This window comes from Erpetoichthys calabaricus, chromosome 1 (assembly GCF_900747795.2).
Source record: "Erpetoichthys calabaricus chromosome 1, fErpCal1.3, whole genome shotgun sequence".
NCBI lineage: Eukaryota > Metazoa > Chordata > Cladistia > Polypteriformes > Polypteridae > Erpetoichthys > Erpetoichthys calabaricus.
Genome location: NC_041394.2, coordinates 142752143 through 142779359, shown reverse-complemented (window position 1 = coordinate 142779359; position 27217 = coordinate 142752143). Strand labels below are relative to the sequence as shown.

The 27217-nt window shown below is 37.1% G+C and overlaps 1 protein-coding gene across 4 annotated transcripts in view; it reads right to left on the bottom strand.

Moving 5' to 3' along the window:
- igsf9b (immunoglobulin superfamily, member 9b) overlaps window positions 1–27217 on the bottom strand; it is a 164580-nt gene that overhangs the window by 116468 nt on the left and 20895 nt on the right. For all 4 annotated transcript variants that reach the window (XM_051923298.1, XM_051923299.1, XM_051923297.1 and 1 more), the window contains exon 2: window positions 6324–6502. In XM_051923298.1, the coding sequence (XP_051779258.1) occupies window positions 6324–6384 (61 nt within the window). In that variant the 5' untranslated portion in view covers window positions 6385–6502. The remainder of the gene's footprint in view (window positions 1–6323; window positions 6503–27217) is intronic.

Below are 27217 nucleotides of genomic sequence, written 5' to 3'. Positions count from 1 at the left end.
AATGGATAGTCACATTTTTTCCAAAACCTTAGGTAATATATGTTAATAGTAAGGGGTCAGTTTTCTATTAAAAATATAATTCATCTGCATGAGCATTACCTCAATGTCATTGCTACTCTGTGAAGAGAAAATGAGTCTCTTATTGTGAAAAAACATTGTGGTAACTAATGAAAGACATATGCAGCTTTTCAACTTAAATGTGGTTTAACAGTTCTCTCTATAACAAAGCAGAGCCAGAAAATGTATAATAAATGGAAAACTTTGAGCATCGCCTCAGTCATCCGTATACAAGCAATATTTATGAAGAACTTAAATACAGCCACTATACAAAGAACATTAGATAAAAAGACTGAGCAGGAACCCTTTAACAGATACTACTATCATGTACCCTGTGTCTTTAAATACTGTATATGTCACATACTTATGATAAAAGAATGCACTTTGCACCTACAACTACGGCAGGCAAACAGTCTCTGTCATGCTATACCAATGCAGGCAAAGACGGTCATCAAGCCAAATCTGTAACTTCAGAATAAAGATTTGCTTAACAACTGAAAACACACTGAACACTCCTGTGAATCTCCCAGCAGTAATTACAAGATTTACCCTTATAGAGGTTCTTATACCACTTTCAAGTGCTGCAGTGACTAATTCGGTTTTCAGCCTATTTACCAAATGAAAGGCAATACTTTGGCTTAATGGAACATGTTATTAGTTTGATGCCGAACTATGATCTACTGTTCAGGGCTGTGGCATCTCACACTCATTGATGTTGCCAATCAGGTTAACACAAACATTTTTGTGATATGGGGGATAAAAACTGGAATACATATACAAAAACCCTTACCGTCATGAGGAGTATATGCAATATCCACTCAGACAGGACCTGTAGTGTGTTTTAAACCCAAGACTTTACCATTGGGAGGTAGCAGCGCTAATCACTGTTGCACCTTGGTTGGCCTTGGTTTTTTCCAATAAATTCAAATACTCAAGTATACAAGTTTCCTGACATCACAGATTAAGAGCAAATATAAGTGATGCAAATAAACCATATATTCATTAACAAACATATATAGCTTATAATGAAGAAGCTTGTTGAAAAAAAACTACTGCCACTGTTTCATTTCACAACTAGGATGGAGGATTCATACCTTAGGGTGTAGTTTTGTTTATACAGTGATCCCTCGCTATATCGCGCTTCGCCTTTCGCGGCTTCACTCTATCGCGGATTTTATATGTAAGCATATTTAAATATATATCGCGGATTTTTTGCTGGTTCGCGGATTTATGAGGACAATAGGTCTTTTAATTTCTGGTACATGCTTCCTCAGTTGGTTTCCCTAGTTGATTTCATACAAGGGACGCTATTGGCAGATGGCTGAGAAGCTACCCAACTTACTTTTGTTTCTCTCTCTCTCTCTTGCGCTGACTTCCTCTGATCCTGACATAGGGGGTGTGAGCAGGGGGGCTGTTCGCACACCTAGACGATACGGACGCTCGTCTAAAAATGCTGAAAGAGTTGCTACCTTCTGTGTGCAGCTGCTTCGTGAAGCGACATGCTGCACGGTGCTTCGCATACTTAAAAGCTCAAAGGGCACGTATTGATTTTTGACTGTTTGTTTTCCTCTGTCTCACTCTCTCTCTCTCTCCCTGCTCCTGACGGAGGGGGTGTGAGCTGCCGCCTTCAACAGTTTTGTACTGGCGGTGCTTCGCATACTTAAAAGCCAAATAGCCCTATTGATTTGTTTGGTTTTCTCTCACTTTCTGACATTCAGTGCTCCTGACGCGCACTCCTTTGAAAAGGAAGGTATGTTTGCATTCTTTTAATTGTGAGACAGAACTGTCATCTCTGTCTTGTCATGGAGCACAGTTTAAACTTTTGAAAAAGAGACAAATGTTTGTTTGCAGTGTTTGAATAACGTTCCTGTCTCTCTACAACCTCCTGTGTTTCTGCACAAATCTGTGACCCAAGCATGACAATATAAAAATAACCATATAAACATATGGTTTCTACTTCAAAGATTTTCTTATTTCGCGGGTGGCTCTGGAACACAACCCCCGCGATGGAGGAGGGATTACTGTACATGGTCTTAAAACATTTGGAGTTAAGCCCTTATGTTATATGCCCAAGCCTCCATAGCTACAAAAGGAAAAAAAAAAAAAAAAATCAGGGATTCTTTAATTTATATATACAAATGCACCATATACTGAGTTCCAGGTCAATGGTTGCTTTTAGCTATTCTGCAGCTCAATATATATCACAATCATTAGATACATATTTAATAATGATGTCATAAAATGAGATTAAAATATGTAAATACTTTATTTCAGTTATCCACATGACACTTGCTCTTGGGGAGAGCTTAGAATTTGACTTGCATTTCGCAAAGTGAAATCCTTAGCAGTGTACATTATCTCTATTTTACGCAGGCTCTCAAAACCCATTGACTTACAGATACATCTATTTTGCTGATGCTACCATGGACAGAACAACATCAGTTTAGCATCGCTCAACTCAAAATGTCCAGAAAATTAACAATACATAATGCAAACCACCAACTCCTTATATGTTATCTTACAGCTTTCTAGCCAGCACCTGCACTTGATTTTTTTTGTTAAACTATTCCTATTGTGCCTGTCATTGTGTTATGCACTATTGTATTCTGCATTGTCAAGACTTTGCTATGGAACTTAGTTTCTTTACCTTTACCTTTTCTGTTTTTATTAGCGTCATAGTGGGCTCACATTTCAGGCTCCATAATAAGCCTTCATTCTTTTCTGGCAGACTTGAGATTAAGTTGAAAGGCTGCACAATATAGGTTATATTCTTGTACTGTCTTTTGTATAACTGAGACGTTGGTTTTGTATCTCACACCACTGAGAAAGTTCCAGAAGTGAAAAACGAGAGAACTTCACAGTTGCTAGCAGTATAGTCTCTCCCACACCAACATCAACAGTGAATGTGCGTTCCCCTGAAAGTCTCTGCCTAAAACCACCAGTTTGTTATCTGATCTGTTTTCAAAGAAAGGCTAAATTAAGTCAGAGAGAGAACTAATAAAATGGTTTGTTAAGATGAAAAATAATGGTTAGGAGGAAAATAAGACGGCAACATAATGGGACTCCATATCATTTTTGTTGAACTCCTGTTATACAACCCAAATGGTCAGTAGGGGAAACCATGCAAATAAATGTATCGGGGGTTAAAAATTGTTTTGTAAAGGCCTGGACTACTGGCATATCTCCAAACAACATTTTTATACGGTATGTCATTTTCAGAATATTGCATCAAACAAAATCAATTCTCAGTTGGAATAAATATTTACACAGATGTAAACAAGACATTCTGCCCATGTTTGCTACATGTACTGTATGCACAAGTATAAAATAAAAAGTTTACTTTTGTAATATATACAAAAATATTTCCATTTAAAGCGGCTTACTTAATCATTTTAAAGCACATCCAGTATTCTGATTAAACCGCTCTTACTGTAGCTGTGTAACCTAGGTGGCTAACCTAGCTCTTATCTGTGAGGCTTTATTTACAAACTAAAAGCAAACACACTTTGCCAAATAATTTAAATAAGACCGAAAGTCAATGCCATAGTTCAACTAGTGTTTGATGTCCATTAATTAAGGGTGATCATTCATAAATTTTTGTTCCCTTTTCAGGCTCTGTAGATCATCAAGCGTCTCCACATCTAACCTAGTCTATACTTAATTTTAAAGACTCAGAGTATGTGACATAAGTGTAGTTCCACGTTGTTACACCGTTTTATGTATATATTATGCAATATTCACTATTATTTGCATGCAGTGTTGTGGTGATCTAATTTATTGCCTATTGTACCTTACTTAGTTACTTTATCTTTTCCCATTTTACCTTACAGTGTTGGGGTCTTGACCCAGTGATTATAGATTTTCCTATCTTTTGACAGGATCTTCATTTGTTCCATGGTCATCTCTCTCTCTATCTGGCAGCTTTTATTTGACACTTTTTCCCATGCCCTTCAAAGTCTTCTCCTCTGCCTTTTTCCTTCATCCTTCATTTCAAACACCTTCTCGGGATACCTTTTGTGTTTTGTGTTACTATTATTTTATCTTGATGGTATTTATTTTATTCTTATAGTGAATTTCTGATAAAGATTTACAACTGACTGGGTGTGGGTAGATTACCTTTATTTAGCAAGGGGTATCCTGATTACAAGATAAAAATACCACTTCTGTTGAAATTATTTAAGCAGTACAAAGGTGCCAAATGCTCTACAGGCCTAACAGATACTGCTTATACTTGTTTGTTTACCAATAATTTGATTCTTGGCTGAGCTTTCTGGAATCACTGCTCGGAAACTAACTTTGATAAACCCAGCCCACTAGCATATTATCCTCCAGACCATTACCAGAGTTCACAAATGTTTAATTGCCTAACCCCATGGTACAATTGGCACAAGTAAAAATGGGATGTAAAAATGTAAGTTTCAAGGCATTTTCCCCACATAATACCCATTAAAATCATAATGATATTTAATCTCAGATTTTAGAATGAGCAATCAAAAAGAGCAGCTTTTGTATATCAAAACAAGAAAACCATAATACAACTCCAATTCCAAAAAAGTTGCGATGCTGTGTAAATTGTAAATAAAAACAGAATGCAATGATTTGCAAATCTCATACGCATTCGACTTATATGACCAACAATATAAAATACCAGAAATTATACTGTAAAAACAAGTGCCGACTTATCCGCGGGAGAACTTATCCATGAGCATATACGGTAGGTGCAAAATGTTCCTCCAGCTGTTTCTTTTTAGTATCACTTACTTTTCTAGCCCCCATCCCAACATTTTTGAGATGTGTTAAAAATGAGCTAATATTTTTCATGAAATAGTAAAATGTCTCACTTTCAACCTTTAATGTTTTCTGTGTTCTATTGTAAATAAATTATGGGTTTATGAGATTTGCAAATCATTGCATTCTGTTTTTATTTACATTTTATACAGAATCCCAGCTTTTTTGGAATTGGGGTTATAGAACAGATTAAACATTAGACTAGATAGTTGTTTAGAAAAAAAAAACTTCAGATTCTCTGCAACAGGTAAACTGAATGAATACAGCACAACAGGCTTTATATAAATCCTATAAACCTGTGAAAATCAGACTGACAGACAGACTGGAACCATAACATCAGAGTAGTGACAATTGTGTTTTTTCTCAACTTCCCTTTATAAAGATTCTGGTGCAAATATGCAAAACAAACATTCCTCAGTCATACTAATAACTTGTCATCATAATAGAAAATGAAAGCAACAAGAAGTTACTTCAAGCTGTGCCAGATAGAACCTGAGAAAAGTCATTAAATCTCGTATTGAATGGAAAGTTTACAAAGCTAAAACACTGCGACTATATTACTGAAAAGCAAGATTTTTTAGCTGGGAGGCTGAAGAAAACTTTCAAGTGAAAAGTGAGCACTAAATCAAAAATGAAGCTCCTAGACACTCTCTTTTAACAGCAGACTCCTTTGGAAATGATAAACTTGTAATAATAAATTCAGTGAAAAGGTTTATTTTGCCACTGGCAATAACTAGCAGTTGATGTAGAGGGGCTCAAACTGATTAAGCTCACTGTGACTAAGAGAGTCCCTAACAGTCAGAAGCCCAATCAGCCACTTGAGCCAGTGGAATTCTCTTTGGACTGACTGGCTAAGATGGTTGGGTTACACTACTCATGGTGTGTGATAAACTGTAAAGGGAATGCCGCCCAAGCAATGGAATGTGCTTACACTGTCTCATAGAAAAGACAAGACAAAAAACAAAACTAATGTTGTATAAATATTTTACCCATTTTCTAACTCAAGATGCCTAAATTGGAATCCTTGCGTATAAGGCAGGAACCAGTCCCACATAGAGTGTCAGTCTATCACAAGGCACACACTGAAGGTGTGAGGCAGCAGCACTAACCACTGGAATAAAACTTAAAAAGAAATTAGTAATCCACTGAGCTACAATGGCTCACCCTTGATCTCCTCCACCTTACTCATCCTTATCTAAGTTTATATTCAGGCGTAAGCAAGGCAGCTCCTCAATTTACAGCCACAACTGAATACAACTAACCTTTAAATTATGTAGGATTTCAACATGCTGACTATGATTTTCTGTAAAGAGAAATCATTCACAGATTAAAGTGTTATAAATAAAGAAGAAGTGTAGCTTCACTTGGTTAATGTAGTAGCTTTGCAAAGAAAATGCCAGGACATACTTAGACTTACCACAACATGAACAAAATTCATTGTTCTGAAATGCTAGTATGGATAACACCAAAATCCTTACCTAAAAAATAGATGGCTGCTCCAACAACAAAACTGGAAATGTTAAATCGAACCAATCCCATATCCCAGCCTCACCCGGCCTATACCAGGTAACTTCTTGTCATGGCCAGGCAGGGTGAGAGGTAAGGTAGTCAGATTCTGGTGGTAGATATCTGCCTTCCCCAAAGGTGCAACAGAAACCTATTGGCAAGAGAAAAAACAAAGGAGTCAGACACTGTTTTACTGAATATAGGCCTCAGGCACACAACTTTATTCCATAAATTGGAATGCTGTACAACAAAATGTAAATGAAACTCCAGTAATGAGCAGCACATAATGGAAAAAGAGTATTTATAAAAAAAACACATTACTGGAAAAAAAAAATCAGGATCTTTCGGTTAAAAGACATCCACAGGAAGGGATGGTTCAATAGATGAAACCTGTGCCAGAACTAAAATGGCAAATGGAAAGTCATTAAAAGAGTGCAAAAACAATGTAAATATAATGAGTTCTGTGGGCCCCCTCACTCCACATGCCACTGTTAAAGCATGCTTTTTTGAAGAATGCAATAATGATATCAGAAGACAATTTCAACAGTATACCACAAACTTGGAAAAGAAGCTTCAAATCTAGACTTTCCTGTAGTATTAAACTACAAATAGTTTGACCTTTTAGGAATAATTACCATTTTTCAAAATTGCCAAATAGTGATGGCTCAAGCAGGTAGAGTTTCTGCCTTTTAGTATTTTTATCAAGATACAGACAATCATTAAAGTGACCACTGATCCATTTTACTATTTTGGTCAGATTATCACTCACCACTCAAGTGACTATTCAGTAAATGAAGAGAGAGAGCTTGGGAGCATTCGCTGATAGCACACTGCTGCACCAACCACATGACGAACCACCTGGATTGGGACCCGAGTGCAGCAGATTATACCACAGCACCATACTGGAACAGTGTAAGGTTTTTTATGATGGCTGGAATGTCAATCCTAACACCAACCCCCAAGACTTCCCAGTAAATGGATGAATAGATAATCACCTGAAAAGTGATCTAACTGCTCTCTCCCTGTCAGCGCCACTATTGTTTCTCACATGTCTTGCTTCTCCTTCACCTCTAATACCACTAATGCTTGTTAACTGAATTACTGAACCAAGTCTATTTCTAGACAGAGGGAAAGATTCCAGCAAATACAATCCCTACCACTTATTTTGTTTCTGTTTAATGCAAACAAGGAAGCACACACATGGTCTTGCACAAAAACCAGCATATTTTCATATTTATTTAATGCATTCTGGTATATGCATGTGCAATTATAATGCAGCATAAACTCAAAAGACCACTATATACTATGAATGTCTATTATTTCAAAATCTAAACTTTGTTTTACAAAGTTTACACCCACTTAAAATTTACTCACATTTTGGTAGCCTCATGGGCTAGAAACTAAAACACCAACACAATTTAACGAATCTACATTCAAAACAAATTCTAGTAAAAAATATTTAAACTATATTATAACTATAGTTATTTTGTACACTTTTTTTGTACCAAATATTAAAGCAAAATTTCTGCTGTTATCACTAGGCAACTTTCAGAAAAACCTACACAAGTAAATATGCTGATAGGGACACATGATCAATTTTTACAAGGTTATGAAAAATAAAAAAACACAAGCTTGTGAATTTCCATAGGCAATATAAGAAATGCTAATAAGCATAGAAAAATGTCTTTATAAAGCCCAATAGGCCATCCTGTCAGTCCTTTCTTGTATATTTTGGTGGCAGACCTTGTAACAAAGTTTTTATGTGTTTTAGTCCTTAGGCAGAAGATGCTACAAAACACTCTGGTTAAATCTGTCTGATCCTCCAAAGCGGATATACAGAAAAGTAGGCAACAGGTAGAGATAGCTACAATGATGAGTTAGGAAATTTTGAATAAGCCAAAGTGTTTTAATGGCATAACAATTCTGTAACACTCATACTAATCAGTCACACTGTGGAGTTATAGGAGATGCTCAGGGTGACACTCTAAAGCCTCCTACCACAGAAAACACATACAGCTCTAAGGCCTGAGATAACATGCAACCTAGTAAAGTCTTACTGACTATATAAGATGGATAATGTTGGATTCAGCCAGGTGAACCTGCATGATGATAAAAAAAAAAGACTGGAGAAACAACATAAAAAAATAAAAGATGAAGAGCCATACAGCAGCTAAAAGATAAATATAATTTAAGGTTTTATTACACACTAGTTGTGTTATCGATCACTGCTCAGGTATTATTTGAAAACATGACTGTAAATTTTCAATGCCAAGTGAAAAAAGTGTCCAGACAATTAGTAATCTAAATCTGTCATAAGATTTGACTCAGCTGTGGGGTTACAACAATTCAAGATGCTTTGCAAACTACAGTTTCAAATTTAACTGAGAAACGGAATCAGGCCGGATGCAATGGCTGTGTATTCATAAGCATTCTTACTTTTCAAGTCTAATTCATGGCAGCACTGAACTACCATATAGCCTATATTCTGAATTGGACTATCCTTGAGTTATCCTTCAATTTCCATGAATATATGTGTAGCTGTTTTTGCATGCTGGAACAAATATAAAACATACAAACAGATGCCAACTCAGTATTATTTACACGCAAGACAAAAAATCGACACCAAAAACAAGCAGGAACGTCAAAACAAACATAATGCTAAATCTTACAGACTATATATATCATTTAATTCCTAGATATACAGTATGTGGACTTTACCGAGGCTGGGTACACAATAGCAAAAATAGAGAGAAAGGCATGTTTGTCTTTCACCAACCCATCCTGCTGCCACATAGTATTGCCTAACAACAAGGAAGGTGTGTCAGACAGACTTAGTTCAGGAAAAAAAAAAGAGGTCAGGGTGGTTATTATGCATATTTATGTACAGTGATTGTGCAGGAGATAATGGTACCTAACCAAACTGAAAAACAACTAAACGTTTCTCCCAGTATTACAGTTTCTTTCCATTTTCCAAAGGCTTACATGTTGAGATAAATGGTGACTCTGAGTTATCTCAGTACAAATGAATGTGTGGAGATGCAAGAAAATGCTCTTTAGTAGTCTAGCATCCCACCAAGGGTTGGTTTCTGCCTTTACATTCAATGGCACAACAGCAGATATCTACTCACTGCTACCCTGGATTGGAAAAACTGTCTCAAAAGATGGATGAATATTTGGACAAAATGGCTCTACTAATTAAGAAACCCAATCTGACTCATGTTGAAAGCTAGTAAAACACAACTACAGGGGGTCCTCAGGTTACAACGTCTTGACATACGTCATTTCGCGTTCACAACGCTCACTCCCATAAAAACTTTAAAAAAATTGAAACGCGAGTGTTTTGCCTTACATCGGTAGCGTCGTACTTAGACTATGTGGGCAAAGAAGTTTGGTTGCGCGCAGCAGAAGAATACGCAGTAACACGGCATATGAGTGAGGGAGTTGGCAAACTAGTTTGATTGCGCATGGAGGAAGTTTTCCATTTGTGTTGCTTCGTTTGGTGACTCTTTGGCCCTTATCATGGCTCCTAAACGAAAGTCAGAATCTTCAGATGCTAGTGCTTCGAAGAGGAGGAAAGCCATCATGATGGAAGTGAAATTAGACATTGTAAAGAGATCAGAAGGAATAAAGGAAAGGAATTTTTTTACACTCATTTTTTGTCATTTTTTCTGTTACTACAGTACAGTATACAATACAGTATATGTCATTTTCCTTTTTCTGTGGCTTAGTTGTGTTTTTATGTTCTAGATTATGATTTTGCAAATGTGTTAGGCTAGGGTGTGTTTCGACTTGCACCAAAATTCGGGTTACATCACTGTTGTAGGAACGGAACTGTGTTGTAACCCGAGGACCCCCTGTATTGGAGGTGCCAAATTTCTATTGTAAATTATTTGTAAAATTGATTCAATACTTCCCTAATCACTCATATCCCTCTAAATGTTCTCAAGCATTCTAGTCTCCACTCACATTCCAAAGATGTTAAGTTGACTGGTCACTCTAAATTAACCTATTTTAAACTGAATTATGGTCTTGAAAATGAATTAATTGCTAAGTGGATTTACACAGCAGCAGACTTTGATCATAGAGTCACAGGCTGGATCTTGTCTTGCACCCAACTACTTCCAGGGTAGACTTTGGCTTTTCACTAGCATGACTTGGTTCAAGCATGGATGGATGATGAAAAAGATTAGTGTGCATTCAAGCTCCGTACAAAACTGACAATTTGTTAACAACGAAAGGTAAAATTTTGCCAGATTAAAATGCAGACTTTTATCCTTAGAGACTGGACAGCCGCTAAAGGTGATTCTTAGCAAATACTATATCAGGTGAACAGAAAGTGTTAATTAATATCCATACGTTATTATTGAAACCACTGGGATTGGTCTAGCCTCTCCAAACAGCACAGAGTGAAAGGCAGGAACCCTGGAAGGGACACAAGTTCACATCAACTTTTATAGCAAGCCAGATCAAAGTCGCCAATTAACATAGCAAGCATGCTTTTGAGATGTGGATGGAAAACCTGCACCTAAAGAAAAAAAATCCTACGTAGAAGTACGTAGAAAACCACGTAGAATGTTCAGTGTGAGTACATGGGCCAGAGCACTGCTTTACCGAATGGTCAAGGTCCAAGTATGTTGATGCGAATATTGATAAGTGATCTTTGTTTAGACTGAGGTGATGATTTATACTGTTCTTGGTCCTTCACAAATTATACATGAATACACTTTTGGACATCAAGTTTTTGTCCATTTTTTCTTCTATTAAAATAACTGTATATTGTCTTATATTTTGTTGTATCTCTGCTGAGTTATATATATTTTTTATTTTTATGAAGTTTAAAAAATGTTTGTCAAATGTCTTACTTAAAATGTGATGAATTGCACTGAGTAATATATACAGTTAAATCAGACAGCAGTTCCCCTTATGTTTTAGTAATGACAGTTTCCTTTGTGTGGCATTGTATGTTAGGCAGAAACATTCAGATTCCTTATAAGGCAGTGCTTTGCCTAGCATTTAAACACTTTCAATTTGAGTTTGTTTATTTTTATAATTGGGCACATATAAATAACAGTTAAAACACAAAACAGTGTGTAATAAAACCTAAAAAATATCACGTAATATAGTTCTTAAAACTCATAATTTGAGATGTTTAAGCAGACCAAGTGATCTACTTGGTTACTAGTTATGACTTTCACTATAGATGGATCTTTTAAGATCTGCATCTAATTAAGGCACTAAGCAGTAATGCATTTAAGGAAGTGTTGGATTAGTACCAAAGTTTTGGCTACAGTATCGAGACCAGCTTTCGGACCTCAGTACCTGTATTGAAGCAAACATAACTCCCCAAAATCTCACAGCTGCTTCACATTCGCAACTTGCAAACACACATAGCACTCCGTGCCAAATCATAAAAAGAAAGAGGAGGTCCCCTTTGGAGTCTTTCCTGCATTTACATAAATATGTATGTTCAAAGAGTGTAGTTATTCAAGCTAGTTTATATAACACTTATAATAAATCGAGAAACAAAGACCAGGTTGGTTTTGGTGTGACCCCTTGGAGTTCTGATCACACAAATAAATAACTGAGCTCAAGGTGCATGAAACAACAATTTTCTTCCCATAGCAAAATTAACAAAATGCTGATATCATACAGTTTTAAAAATAGAGGTTTTTCAGTACTGGTACACTATGTATCCTTAATATACTGCTGTTTGAAGGGCTCATTTATGCTCCTTGTATTCTAACAAATGTGTTTACACTAGTGTTTTTGAACTTTGCTTGCTTTAAAACTGATTTTGCTTTTGCTCTTTGGGATCTTTACATTTTCTATGCAACAGGTGGCCTATTTCTGACTAAGTACGTTCTATTTATCCAAGATGGCCGTTTGCGATTTCAGATATTCTCCTCTTGATGTCAAGGTTAATTATGGCAATTGACTGCTTGAAGCAAACACCAAGGTCACCCTGTACAAAACATTCAACTAACACTGAAAGGCATTATGTCCAGTGGTTTTCCCCTCAATCTTGGCATACATTCATTTGCCCTGGAAGCTTTGATTGTGAAATGAAATTATACTTAATTAAGAAAGTGGCCCTACAAATGCAACCAATGAGGCCATATAAGAAACATTACACAACAGCACTATACCCTTTAAAACATTCTGAAACTGCATAGGTTATGATACATTTTTAAAAAGTGTTTATAATTTCAATTCATCAAATTCTATTTACAACTTCATCAATGTCAAATCTACTGTATCTATTAGGAACAATACTGATGAGGGGTAAAGTTTGTTGAGTATGATAGAATGATGTAAGCAGGAAAGCTGGACCTCTTTAAAATGGTATATTCCCACAAAAATAAATTTTATTTTTGTGAAAATGATACAGATATGCATTTCTCTAATATGTGTGCGGTCTCAAAACATGAAACAAAGTGGATGTATTTGGCAAAATCTTATGGCTTTTGGATGTTTATTCTGTTGTTCGACTGACTACAACTAAGTCATATGGAGGGTCTTATTTTGTTTTCAATTTTAACTTAAAACTTTGTTTAACATTGTAGGTTAACTGGACAAACTGCAAAACTATCAAACTTGCATTTTAAGATGCTTCAAAACCTAAGTTTGTTCGTTCAGTTTGTACCTCAGATTCTCTGTGCAACTTTGAGTAAGTTTAACACACACATACATTCTCCAATTCTAAAAAAATTAAAACAATTACTTCTCCAGAATTATGAAGTGGCTTGAGATAGTGTTTACTAGAGAGATATGGTATATAAAATAAAAGATTCTTGTTTGTAACATTAGGTGGGTGCATTTTAAGAGACTTGTCATTTAACTTGATTAGCAGTATTGCATCAATAACACTGGCCTAAATGACAATATTAGTAATGACTCAGTAGTAGAGTCAGACAAGGAGGTGATCAGTTTATTTGGCTTCCTAATCATAATTTCTGGTCTGGAAGCAATTGAGGCAACACTGGTTAAGTTCTTTCAGGGTTTCTCATATCATACTTCCCTGTGTTACTATCAAATACAGCGTGTTCCCATAAACACCAGTTGTGTCAATGACATCTGCAGCGTTTCATCTAGTCTAGTCTGCAATTCACCCCAACAAAATCAAAAAGGTTTGATTTTTGTTTTCAGTCATAGGTGCAGGCTATTGTGTGTGCTAGAGCTGGCAACCAATGAGTGCCCACCTTAAATATAATTAATACAATGCGATTTGAGGATAGAAGGAATGCCTGTGTTTTGGATCATGCAAACAGAAGAGAGGCTCACATGTCTGATATTTCACATTTGTGTACTAAAACAAAACTGAAAAAGGAAAAGAGCTGAACTTGCAGCTGAGCTTGCCATACCTGGAAAGCCTTCATACAGGCTTTAGCACTATTCCTTGATTCCTAGTTGTGTAACTTATTATTATCAAGGCACCGAGATGGTTAATTTTGACATTCCCACCAACTAGAAGCTGTGTAATAAGCCATCAGCTTTAACTGGTTTGTTTTCTTTTATCTCAAGCCTTTCCTTTCTTAGATCAGTACACAATTACATCTATTTTCTCACTTAAACTTTCAAAAGTTAACTAGCTATAAGGTTGAAATAAGCTTCTGTCTTCCAACCCGGGTGCAAATGTTGCAGTTTGCAGTTCTCCTCACGTATAAAACCATTCTTGGATTCCATACTAAAATGTTGCTAACGCTCAAAAGGATAAAAACAGAGTAAAAAAAAAAAAAAAAAGATTTATAAAACCATACTTACACCACAAGCCATGTAAAGTTCTTCTATAAATTCCAAATCAAATTAAAACTATGCACTTCCACTATAAATTTTGCCATGTTCCTGAGTGACATCTTTACTACAAACCATGGGAGAACTTTTTAATTTCTTGAATATGGATGGTGTAATTTGCAAAATATGTTTGAAAGCAGGATCTTTTAACAAATGGATCTCAGGGAAAACATAAGAGCAACTGGAAAGTGGACTATCTCAATTTGAACCAGAAATCTTATATCAGTTCAGTAACAAAACTTAAAAATCATTAAAAGGTTTGCTAAAAAAATACATAAAAGATTAACAAAATCTAAGCAAGAACATGAAGACAGAAAAGAACTTGTGCTGTGAAAACAAGCAACAACTGATGATTTTTACCAATGTTTAAGTATTGAGAGGACATGTCAGTTAACAGTGATATAATTAGTTCAAAAACATCAGAACTTGTGCAATGAAACAAGAGTTTCTGTTCACTTCAATGTCCTGCTGCTTGGAATTGCTAAAATGTCAAAAAAAGTCTGTAGGATACAAAGATGGTTGAAATTTTCTGTAACAGTAACCCAGTGTTAACACTAAGACAGCATTGTTTATTTCCAAACATTTGTATAAGAATTGGCATATGCCCATTTCTGAGCATAAGCACTTTTTATACACGAGGCCCCAGGTCCTTGTAAAATTTTACTCATGATGGCAATGTATCAAATCAAATAAGTAAACAACTTACTCACACTTACTGCAAGCATGATCGAAAACCATACATATAATTTTTACCTGCCCTAAGAGGTACTCTAAAGACTCTACTACTTCTACCAAGTCTTTAGAGTCTTGGTGCTTCCTAATTTGCTATATGGTTGCGAGACATGGACGCTATCCAGTGACCTGAGATGAAGGCTGGACTCCTTTGGTACCGTGTCTCTCCGGAAAATCCTTGGGTACCATTGGTTTGTGTCGAATGAGCAGTTGCTCATGGAGTCCCGAATGAGGCACATTACCTGCATTGTGAGAGAGTGTCAGTTACGGCACTACAGCCATGTGGCGCGTTTCCCCGAGAGTGATCCGGCTTGTAAGATCCTCATTGTTGGGGACCCGAGTGGCTGGACCAGGCCAAGGGGACGCCCATGTAACACCTGGCTGTGGCAGATAGGGGATCCAACCGGGATCCTGAGTTGTTTCATCATGTAGTGGGTGTGGCATCGCACTGTACCAGTGCATGCTCCCCAACTTAACTTGACTTAAGAGGTACAAATTAAAATTTACAAAATAAACAAATGTATTTACCTTCTAAGGAAGAAAAATGCATACCTATCCTGGGAGTCGGAATGCTCTGATCAAATTTTAAGGGTTGATATTTATCACAAATTTCTTGTCATTAATATCAGCTAATTACATTACTAATTTTTTCATACTAAACTCCTTCATAACCAACTTTGTATAAGTTTCATGTCCTATGATAAAGTGTTATGATTTATAGAATATGTAAATTTTGTGTACATTCGGCATACATTAACAAAAAAAAGACACTAAAGCAAAATATAAAAATGTTTTCACATGATATTTACCAAGAAGATAAAAGGCTAACCTGTTTAACAAGTTTACAAGTAAAACAGAATTCTTGGCTCTTAAACTAACCAGCCTATTGTTTAATGAGAGGCGAGGGCAAATTCTAATATATCAATGTGAGCATTTTCATATATATATATATTTAAGACAATATGCACCTCTTCTAACTCAAAATGTGAATTGCTAAACTAAATAAAAAATGCTTGCTTGCTGTTCACATTTACACATGGATCGCCGTTTTAATTAAATTACAATATGATAAGGCCTGGGCTCATTAAAGCAGCTTCTTTTTTTCATTTTAGTGGAAGAAGCATGTTTCTGTCAGCATTCAGTTATAAGTGCCACAGCATGTGGACAACGTATTCATCTTCCATTCTTCTTCATCCATAGATTATTACTCCACTTCTTTAACTTGAAAGCAAATGTTTTAACCTTCTCTCTTAAGCGTTGCCCAGCTCCTTCTTTTTTAATTGCCCACTTTCCACCAACATAATTCAATTTATTTAGAATTCAAGTATCATATAAGGAGAAATAAAACAACATTTATTTATATAGCACATTTTCATACAAATGATGCAGCTCAAAGTGCTTTATAATATGAAGAAAGAAAAGTTTATAAAAAAAAAATAATAAAAATAAGATTAGGCAATACTAAATAAAGTAAGGTCTGATGGCTGGGAGGACAGAAAAGGGCTGAAAAAAAATCTGCAGGGGTTCTGTGGCCAGAAGACCACCCAGCCCCCACAAAACTTCATTACTCTCATTCTTAGAAAAGCAGAGCCTGAAATTTTTTTTCAACCCACCTAGATACAGCCTCTGCACACCTCCGAGTACAATAATAATAACTAGCCAACGGCCGTCATAGCATACGGCGGTGTAAGAATAGGAACGGAAAACAGTGAGAAAGGAATTCAGAAATCAAGAAGAAATAAATACTTCTTGAAAGACGCAGTGTGCATGTAGAATTTCCGGCCAAGCAGGATTACATGTGAAAGTGATAAATAAATAAGGCTTTCTGAATTTACGTACTATGGCCATGGCATCCTGATAGTTTTGTTGCATGTATCTTGGACTTCCTGGAAATGTGGACGGTAATATGATCATTTTGCCTACACGTACGTTATTTTCAGCTTTTGCTTGCAGTACAGTTCCACGCGCAGATCTTGTTGATGTAATCTGAGATAGTGGAGACGTGCGCCCTCTGTTTTAACATATGCGACTACAACGTACTATTGGAATAGTTTGCCACTGAAGTGCAAAATACTAAATGTATTCCTCATTGCTAATCTGTACACGTAAAATTAGCATTGAGTAAGCCTTATTCGCTTGGCAGTTCTTTTATCGGGAACATGTAAATCTTTGTGCCAGCCAATGTCTCCGTAATGGAATAAAAGTGGGAAAACCATAGGATCGCAATTCATATTGAGCATGGAAATCTGTTTACAGGAGTTGCCTATGAGATAGATGCAAGTGTCCCTTTCGGCAGGCAGTTCGCCATCTTCTCCGACGAAAATCGCTACAACATCAGTGTGACATGTCGGGGCATTGTATTGTCGTAAATCCTGCCTAGGGTTTTCCTTGAAAACCATTCGTACAGATGCTGTTGGATTGGACTGAGCGATTTCATGCATGTGTTTGTATGATTTAGCGAAGGGGTTGATGGTTCTGAGCATGGAATCTAGCTGGAGAAGTACATTTTCACTGCATGCAGAGTTTGCTTTATTTTGTAAGCGTACTTCAGTAGCTTGCGCTGTGTGAAAAACATACAACTATCCATATCCTGGAGAGGTAGAAGTGTTAGCGTATAGTGGAGAGACTTGGTGATAAATTTGCCCGTGTATTTTAAAACAGTATGGTCCTTGGCCAGGAGGTTGAGTTAACTGTGCACCCATGGAAGCAACCGCTAGAGAACAGTTGTATTCTCGAATGTGTTCACGATAATTTTTAGCTTCTGATGTTTGCTGTGTAAGAAGCTGTTGTAAAGACACAGGTGACTCCCGCAAAGTTGGTAAAGCTACTTCACCGTTGTGGCAGCACCTCGAGTACTTGTTGGATGTATTACGCTCAGCAGGCCAGTACAGTGCATGACATGGAAGAGGACGAATAAGAATCGAGAAATGCCATGTCGGCTGCGTGTGCGCGGGACTAGTTTTGAAGAGGAGCCGCAAGTAGCGCGGGAAAGGGTTTGGAAGAGGGCGAATAGGAATCGAGAAATGCCGTGTTGGCTGCGTGTGGGCGGGACCGGTTTTGAAATGGAAGCAGGACGAACCAGAAGAAAAATATATATAAGAGATAATAATTAATTACATTTATATAGCGCTTTTCTCAGTACTCAAAGCGCTATCCACACAGGGAGGAACCGGGAAGCGAACCCACAATCTTCCACAGTCTCCTTACTACAAAGCAGCAGCACTACCACTTGTCCTGCCTAGACATAAATATTATAATACAATATAATATTATAATATCATAAATATATTATGATATTTACAAAATTTGACAGTCAGTATAAGTGTATATATCACGGTATATTACAATGCATTGACAGCATACTCGACACAAGGTATATACATACAAGAATAAACAGTTTTCTTTGCTTCTGTGCACATCTGCCATAAAACCATGTGTGTGTGATTCAATAAGCAATATTCACAAAAAAATCCACTGTTCATTTCCTGCTTTCTTTTTCCATCATCACAGTTGTAGCGCTACATGCCACATTGTGTCAGAGGGCAAAAGAACACCCACTGCCCACCATTGCACAACTCTTTTGCAACAAGTAACAAAGGTAGCTTCCTGATGTGCTAAACCGCTGTATAAACTACATGCAAAATCTTCTCCCATATGACAATTTCCTACCTGTGTCTGGTTTCTACCCGTGTGCCATGCATCACTAGTTCTGCCCATTTCAAAATCGTGTGTGGATATCGGTATGCAACTGTATCCTTAACACCTTAGTCTGGCATATCGCTGCTTCCTGGGTAGTTTTACTATTGAAGCACCCAACAGAATAAAGCATCCAATGTCAGTGAAAGGTTAAATTACACACCATCTGTGGGACTCCAACTGCTACAAACTAAGCGTGCTAGGCACTGGGCACATATATACAGAAGTAAATATGAGCTAGGTAATAAGGCAACATGCTTTCAAATCTTAATTTGACTATAAATTGTGGGAGCAAACTGCACCACAGGCAGCAACACAAAATTGTAGCACATTAATTAAAAAAGACCTCTGATAATGGAATCGTGACTAGCATCTGGATGCTATGTCTTGATCAGTTTCCCCTGAATATCTGACCAGATGGTTCAAAGGGTCCACAGGCTTTACATATAGGTTTGTTAGCCAAGAACTCATGTGAGTCACCACTATAACACTGAAGATTACAATAATCCAAATAAAGGCGCAGATGACCTTGTCACCTTGTGCAATATCTCATGGAAGCTTCCAGAACCTAGTGCCAGCCAGCTCAACCATCTGCCTGTGGCATGAAGTGCAAAATGAAATCAGAAGCAACAGCAAAGCAGTGGCAAAAAGCCTTGTAACACCACACTGTAATATGAAGCACTGAAAATCACTGAAAGATGTGTCGAAGTACAAAGGATGCAAGAATGGGACATCAAAAGAAGCTGCATTACACACCACAGAAAAAAGAACTCTGACTGTCAAGTTACTGGTAAAAATACAGAAGCAAAGGAAGTTCCATGCTTTCATCTAATGTAAACTTTCTGAAACAGCAGAAGACTGGATTAGATAAAAACAAGCAAACCATAGGTCCTAAATCATCTAACACTGACCATTCCAATCTGTTCTCTTCTCAGCAGTCACAGAGGCAGTTTTTCAGTTTCTTTTCAGGCCATTTTGATTATATGTTAGTAACTAATCTGTACAATTAAAAGCAGCATCATTTGCAGCAGGATGCAACATAATATGACACTTCCTACAAATGAACTGTCATCTAAGATTGAGAATAAAAAGGAGACACTTTCAGTAGATTTACAGTAAAATTGAAGGAAAGCATGTTTAGTCATATCATCAATTTAGTCATATAATCTGCTTTAAGCTATAACAGACTTTACAATCAGTTCAGTAGGTTGCAGTCTGAATAAGTGGTTAACATGTAAATACAGTGGAACCGCGGTTCACGAACATCTCTGAACACGTACAAATCAGGTTATGACCACACATTCGGTATACGAACAAGCCAGTTTCCCTTTTGGTTTGTGCACGCCGATGATTTCCGCATGTGTTCAGTCTCTCCCTGTGCAGCGAGCGAGAGCGAGAGAGAGGGGGAGAGGGAGAGAGCTGGCCACATAAGGCCGAGAAGGCAGTTAAAGAATGCACCAGGCTTGTTTTTAAAGAGACTGATTCGAGCATGGTTTTAACCTCGTATTTAATGAAGACTTTTTCTATTGGATTTTAACCTCCATTTCACTTCTGTTTACAGCGATCGGTTCGTAGCGTGCATTGTTACTTTTCTTGGTTGTTTATTAAATTACGGATTTTTCAAATGTTCATTGTTTTCCCTATGCTTAAAACTCATTATAACAAAAAGTGTTTTTAGCGAGCGGTTCATAGTGCTATAGCACAAACTCTTGCAATGTTAGTTTTCTCTGTTGTTCAAGGTTTTCTCGGTGTTATTCAATGTTTTTACATTTAGTTTACTATTACACTGTGCATTCTATGGTATAATTAACTATATTTGTGCTTAAAAATCTTTAAAAAAATATATTTACATACAGTTCGTATGGTCTGGAATGGATTAATTGTATCATACATACATACATGGGGGAAATTACTTCGGGTCACGACCAAATCGGTTTACGACCAGAGTTTTGGAACGAATTACAATCGTGACCCGAGGTTCCACTGTATCACTAGATGGGAATTCTCAGACTAGGAAAGACTTTCATTCCACATTGTGGGCTTGTGCAAGGTGAACTATGGACAGAAACAAGTGAGAGCGGGATGGACAGGGGACTGAAAAACGCAACACTACTGTATTCCTCTGTGTTAACTTCCATTACAGAACTGAAATATTTCTATCTTGAAACATTTCTTTCATACTACCATGCTGTCATTTTAGGCTGTTCATCTTCTCAACATAACTATTTTTATTTCTTTGTTTTTTGCACACTTTAGCCCATAGCTTTAATCTGTTATTTTAAAACAATTGTTATATTAATCATGTTACAATGTGTACTCTATGAATGGCACTAAACGTTTTATTGGTTACAGATATGTTTTTGTGAACTACAGAACACATCATTTTGCAGTTTTTGAAGCTTTTTAAAAAGTTTCCAATATAAATGGATATGATTGAGCTGCAATAATACATCCATCTACCTTAGTGATGAGATGAACAGTGTTCAACGATGTTTAAAGATGACACCTGTCCTGACAGTTGATCTTGAATATATAACATGGTTTTCATACAATAGAAATGTTATTTAAAATCGTGAGTCTGTAGGACCCCATGGTTAAAGGTTTTTGTTCAAGCACACCTTTATTCAGTTGTTATTTTAGGCTGTAACTAGACACACTTATTTACAGATGACTGCCTTTTCTTTTTTTCACCCCAGGAGTATGAACATGTCTCATTCACCTTTCAGATTAATTTGGCTGGGGTGTATCAATATCTACTAGGATCAATTTTTAATTCACTTTTGCTTATTAAGCTTTTGCACTTTTATTAATTCTAAAATGTATTTAATTATGTAAGCAGTTGCTTCCTTATGAGATCACAGGACGAAGCGATAATTGCTGGCAATGAAGAGTTAAGTAGTTACTCCACTTTTCTGTTCATTGCCAAATGTCCATGCATCATGTTTATTAAATGTCAGCATTTTTATACAATCAAGGTAGTGTTTTATTTGGCTAGAAATAATGAATAGGTGGAAAATGAACACAGATGAACACAGTCAAATCACCTACTTACTATACTGTCAAAATTTAAATTGTTTACTTATTGCAAAAGTAAAAACACACACTTTCATATTTCTGGCTGCATATGAGGAAAGAAACAGTGCATCTAAAAAAAAGACAAGAGGAACTGGGCTAAGACTGCAGAAACTTTGACGACAAGCACCCTTAATCCACCACTGTCATCCGAATACTGATGCTGAAAACCAAGGGAATAATGAATTACTAGAGTCTTTAAACACCTATTGATATTTCTTATCTATTCCTTCTCTAATGTTTTCAACTTGTTTTGCTATTACTTGGTTAAGGTGGAGTTGCATGATCATACACTCAACCACACTGGGGCAAATTACATGTGTCAATAAACTAAAGCTCGTAACTAAACTAAGACTAAAACTGATAAAATGAAGAGAGCAAGTGCATTTTAACAGACTAGTCTAGAGAGACAGACAGACATATACTTTATTAATCTACTATATTTAGCTAGCCTATCTACTGAAATATTATTTTACTTGTGAGTAATAATGGTGGCAAGTGCATTCAGCAGACAATTCATCTGTTCTGTCCTAAGAAATACCGTGTCTGTAACTTTTCTCCCAACGCTAGTCACTAGCATGAATGTCTTAAGATGCACGTAACTAGCTTCACAATACTAAAAGAACTATCATCGAACAGCTAAGTGTAAGTGGGTTACTAATGACATTATTGTCTTGTCCTGTGCTGTACTTCAGCCAGCATGTTTGCTCTTCATTAAGTTCTTGCATGAAGCTAGTGCTCTTGTGGAACACAACACAACAAACAAACCACCACTTTCTCAGATTTTCAGGTGATATATTTGTGCACAAAGGAGAATTGTGCCCAATTTTTTGGGGAACCTTCTTCTGGAGAATGTAGTTCAGCTGCTGCAATGATTAGCCTACTCAAAAACAGTACCAGGAGTCGTAGCATGACAGCGTTTTTGGGAAGCGCAGGAACAACTAGATGATTGAGAAAATATAACTAAAATTTTGAGTCGATTACATCAATTAATCGCAGCAGACCTACACCATATTATGATGTTGATTGATGTAGTAAGTAAAATCAGACCACGCCCCATTACCAGTACATTTCACAGTGGTTAGCACTGCTTCCTTTATACAGTAGCTTCAGGTACCTAAACTCAATTAATGCGATGGTCAACATCTTTGAAAAGGTTGCACCACCTCCAGATATTTGGAGGACTTTTCCATATTCAGTGGTTTTTATCCCACTGGCCTGCAACTGACTAGTTTTCTATTAAGGAATTGCTCATGTCTTGTACCCCATAGGTTTTACTCCGTGTCACCATGAAATAGAAAGCATGATTCAAAAAATGGATAGGTGAATGGATAGTAAACGTGTACAAAGTCAGGACATTAATGGGATACAAGAGGAAAAATTAACGGAATCTCAAACATAAGAGAGCAATTTAGGTTGTTCACAACACCAAATATATCATATTATGTAATTTATTGGCTTTTTTTAACAAAAAACAGTAAGATAAAAACATGAATAACTACCTTTTCTGAAATGAAGAGCATGCCCCCTGTGAATGGTTTAATCAGACCCTTTAATCCAGAGCTAACCTGTGACAGGTATTTCATGTATGCCAAGCGCAAGCACTCCCGATAAATGTGCATGCGTGTGTGAGCTCTACTGTTTGCTCATCTTTCTACCTGCTTTATCTAATTCATATTTTGTTTTTCTAAAATTAAGACTAATAAATGATGATGATACTGTGGTTAAACAAACTTCTCTTTCACATTTACCTGAAGATATTCAATTAAAGATCACAAAGGTAACAGACACTCAGTGGCTACAAGCAAAGGTTTGAATTGACAAGTACTCAGCATGAAGTATTGGAAGAAATGCCCATCCATATTGAGTTAAAAAAACAAAACAAAAAGAAGTACGTGCACTGCAGAGTTCATAATTGACACATTTAAGTGTATGAGGCAACACAGAAGTTGCACTTTTACTAAGTGGTCTCGTATATAATTTACTCATCTGTAATAGAGAACAAGTCACTGAAAGAGAGGTCAATTACAAGATACTACATTCTGGCCATCTGCGGAGGTGATGTCTTAATCAATAGTTGACTATTCCACTAGGGGCTTCCAGGCATCTGGTATACTCAGATATCACAAAAATATAAGCGCCCAAAATATGCAAGATAAAGAAATTAAATTTAAGTTCTATAGAACACTCCTGTTCCATTCAGAGCAGGGACTACAGTTGCACGTGGCTTTGTTCAAGTAGTAGTTTCAGGACTAAGTCCAAGCAATTAATCAATTATGCAATAATTACCATCTTCTACTCAATTAAAAATATATAGTGATGTGCATGGAGCCAAAAATTATCCCATTGTTATTTAGCATAAGGTATGAATTAGCCCTTAATGGAGTGTTCCATACAAATCCACAATTAGTGCTGCACAATTAATAGAAAAATCCTGGAGTGTGTGATTTTTGATACGACAAAACCTAATTTGTCATTATTCTGCCAATATGAATACAACTGAAGAGGGGAAGTTTGTGTCTTAGTACCAAAAAAAAAATCCACTTCTGTCATCTGGTATTACAGAAATTAGGTATGACTGTAGGTATACAGTCATGTGCTGACTTATGGCCCCATTTTTGACCACATGTAAAATTGCCCTTATGTCAGTCACAAAGTGTATAGGTCATTGCAAATGAGACACAGTGGGTCTGGTCTAGGACACCAGCATGCATACTTTAATTGCCAATGCATCCGCACACCATTTGCATGCAAGGTTGCCGGTATCTCGTGGGTTGCCATTATTGGTTTGCGGATGGATCACCTAAGCCAGTGCTCCTCAACCACTAAGTCACAGGCCTGAGTTGTTCAAGTGAGAAACATTTGTGTAAGGAAGACGGTACAGATCGAATGCATAAGAATTACGTACATGGAGCAGAGACGATCAAACAATGCTTAAGAGTCAGAAAACAAGACCCTGGAAAAAACTAAAAAATAATAATAAAAAAGATTTATTACAGTGGCTGGTTTTGGCACTTCTACAACATTATTACCCTATTGTTTTCCTGTGGCCATCACCCGTAAGTATGAATATCCTCAACTCAGTCAGCCAAAAATCGGCAAATGAATGTACTTTGGATTTGACCAAAGAGACATTGAGCAGACAGAGCAAAACATGCAAGGTTAAACCTGCTATATCCCCAGGAAACACAACCAGTTTATATCAGCATGTCAGATTATATACAGAACTCAACAATTAATGCATTGTTAAAAAGGTAAATACAAGTAAAAATGCCATAGGGTGTTAAGGCCATATGAGAAAAGGAAACATAAAATCACCAACACCATCACATGGTACTTAGCAAAAGGCAGGCTGCCCTTATATGCGGTCTGCAAAGAGGTTTATGAAACTAACCAACAAACTCAATTGGAAATATAAAATTGCCTTTGTGCAATTACTTCTCACAAGCTGTCTTTCCTGAATTGTGCATAAAATACAAAGGGGAAGTCAAATCTGACATAATGAATGAAGAATACTATTCAGTAACCACAGTCATGTGGTCAAGGACGACAGCAGGGCCCTTACTTCAGGTTACTATACATAGGTGGTAAATCTGAACTGAAAAGTGCTAGCAAACGCTGTATTCCCTCACGGATCATACAGGTGAAAACATTGCTTTATGCTGAAAAAAGCCTTGGCTGGATAAGCATCATCTAGTTGCTGTAACCACAGACAATGGATCTAAGACAGCAGTGAAACAGAATCATGGGCCAGATTCCAGAGCTTCAGGCACAGGCTCCACTTTCCAATCAGAAAGTTAATCTACTTAGTACATCGAATGTAATATAAATGACAATATTGTTTTTTTATAAATGGCATCACTAACATTTGTGAATGTATGTACTCTTCTGTGCCTTATATTAAATTACAGTGCAACCTGATAGCCATATACACAGTAAAATTGATCACTTTAGAACAAGTACCGTAGTTGAGGATGTTTGTATAACAATACATATGCACTGTTCAATAAACAAGATTTAACTTTAAATATAATTAATTTACGAGGATTTATTTACTATTTACTAGGTAATTCTTTAAAAGATGTTGCAGAAGGTTGTAAGAATGTGTAAGAAAATAGTGAAACACTTCATTTTACTTATTTTAATTAGCTAATTTACTTATGTATTTATTTTAAGGTATTTAGGAAATACATTACAGAAAGGAATTTAACCCAGCCACAGGGGTGCACAAACCAGTGCGTTTCATCAAATCGGTCCCAAGCCCAATTAAATGGGGAGGGTTACGTCAGGAAGGGCATCCGGTGTAAAATTTTACCAGATCAATATGCAGACAACAATACAGATTCCCATACCAGATTGGTCGAGGCCCAAGTTAACAATGGCCGCCACCAGTACTGTTAGCCAACAGGGTGCTGGCGGAAATTGTTCTACTGTTGGCCAAAGAAGGAGCAGAAGACGGGGGGAGAGAGGAGAAAGGTAAAGAGAGTGGAACTAAGGGAAGGAATTTTGAATGTTGGCAGTATGACTGGTAAAGGGAGAGAGTTAGCAGATGTGATGGAGAGAAGGAAGGCTGATATATTGTGTGCAAGAGACTAAATGGAAGGGAAGTAAGGGCAAGTCGATCAGAGGTGGATTCAAATTGTTCTATCATGGTGTAGATGGGAGGAGAAATGGGGTAGGGGTTACTCTCAAGGAACAGCATGTCAAGAGTGTTTTAGTGGTGAAAGGAGTGTCAGACACAGTGATGATTATGAAGCTGGAAATTAAAGGTATGATGATGAATGTTGTTCGTGCATATGCCCCGCAAATTGGGTGTGCAAAGGATGAGAAAGAAGATTTCTGGAGTGAGCTGGATGAGGTGATGGACAGTGTACCCAAGGGATACAGAGTGGTTATTGGAGTGGGTTTCAATGGACATGCTGGTGAAGGGAACAGAGAAGATGAGGATGTGATGGGTATGTATGGTGACAAGGAGAGGAATGAAGAAGGTCAGATGATTGTGGATTTTGTGAAAAGGATGGACATGGGTGTGGCGAATACATATTTTAAAAAGAGGGAGGAACATAGGGCGACATAAAAGAGTGGAGGAAAATACACACAGGTATATTATATCCTATGCAGAAGGATCCATCTAAAGGAGTCTGAAGACTGCAAAGTGGTGGCAGAGGAAAGTGTAGTTAGGCAGCAAAGGATGGTGGTCTGTAGGAAGATGTTGGACATCAAGATAAGGAGGAGAGTGAAGGTGGACCCAAGGATCAAATGGTGGAAGTTGAAAAAGGAAAACTGAAAGGTTGTGTTCATGGAGGAAGTAAGATAGGCACTAGGTAGCAGTGAAGAGGTGCCAAATAGCTGGGCAACTACAGCAGAAGTAGTAAGGGTGACTACAAGAAGGATGCTGGGCGTAACATCTGGACAGAGGGATTAGCAAGGAGGAAGTAAGGACAGCTATAAAGAGGATGAAGAATGGAAAGGCCATGGGTCCAGAGTAGGGAATCCATTCCCGGATGGGTTTATCCATTCCGGGAAATTCAGGAATCCCACATTTCATTCCCAGGAATCCCGGGCTCCCAGGGAT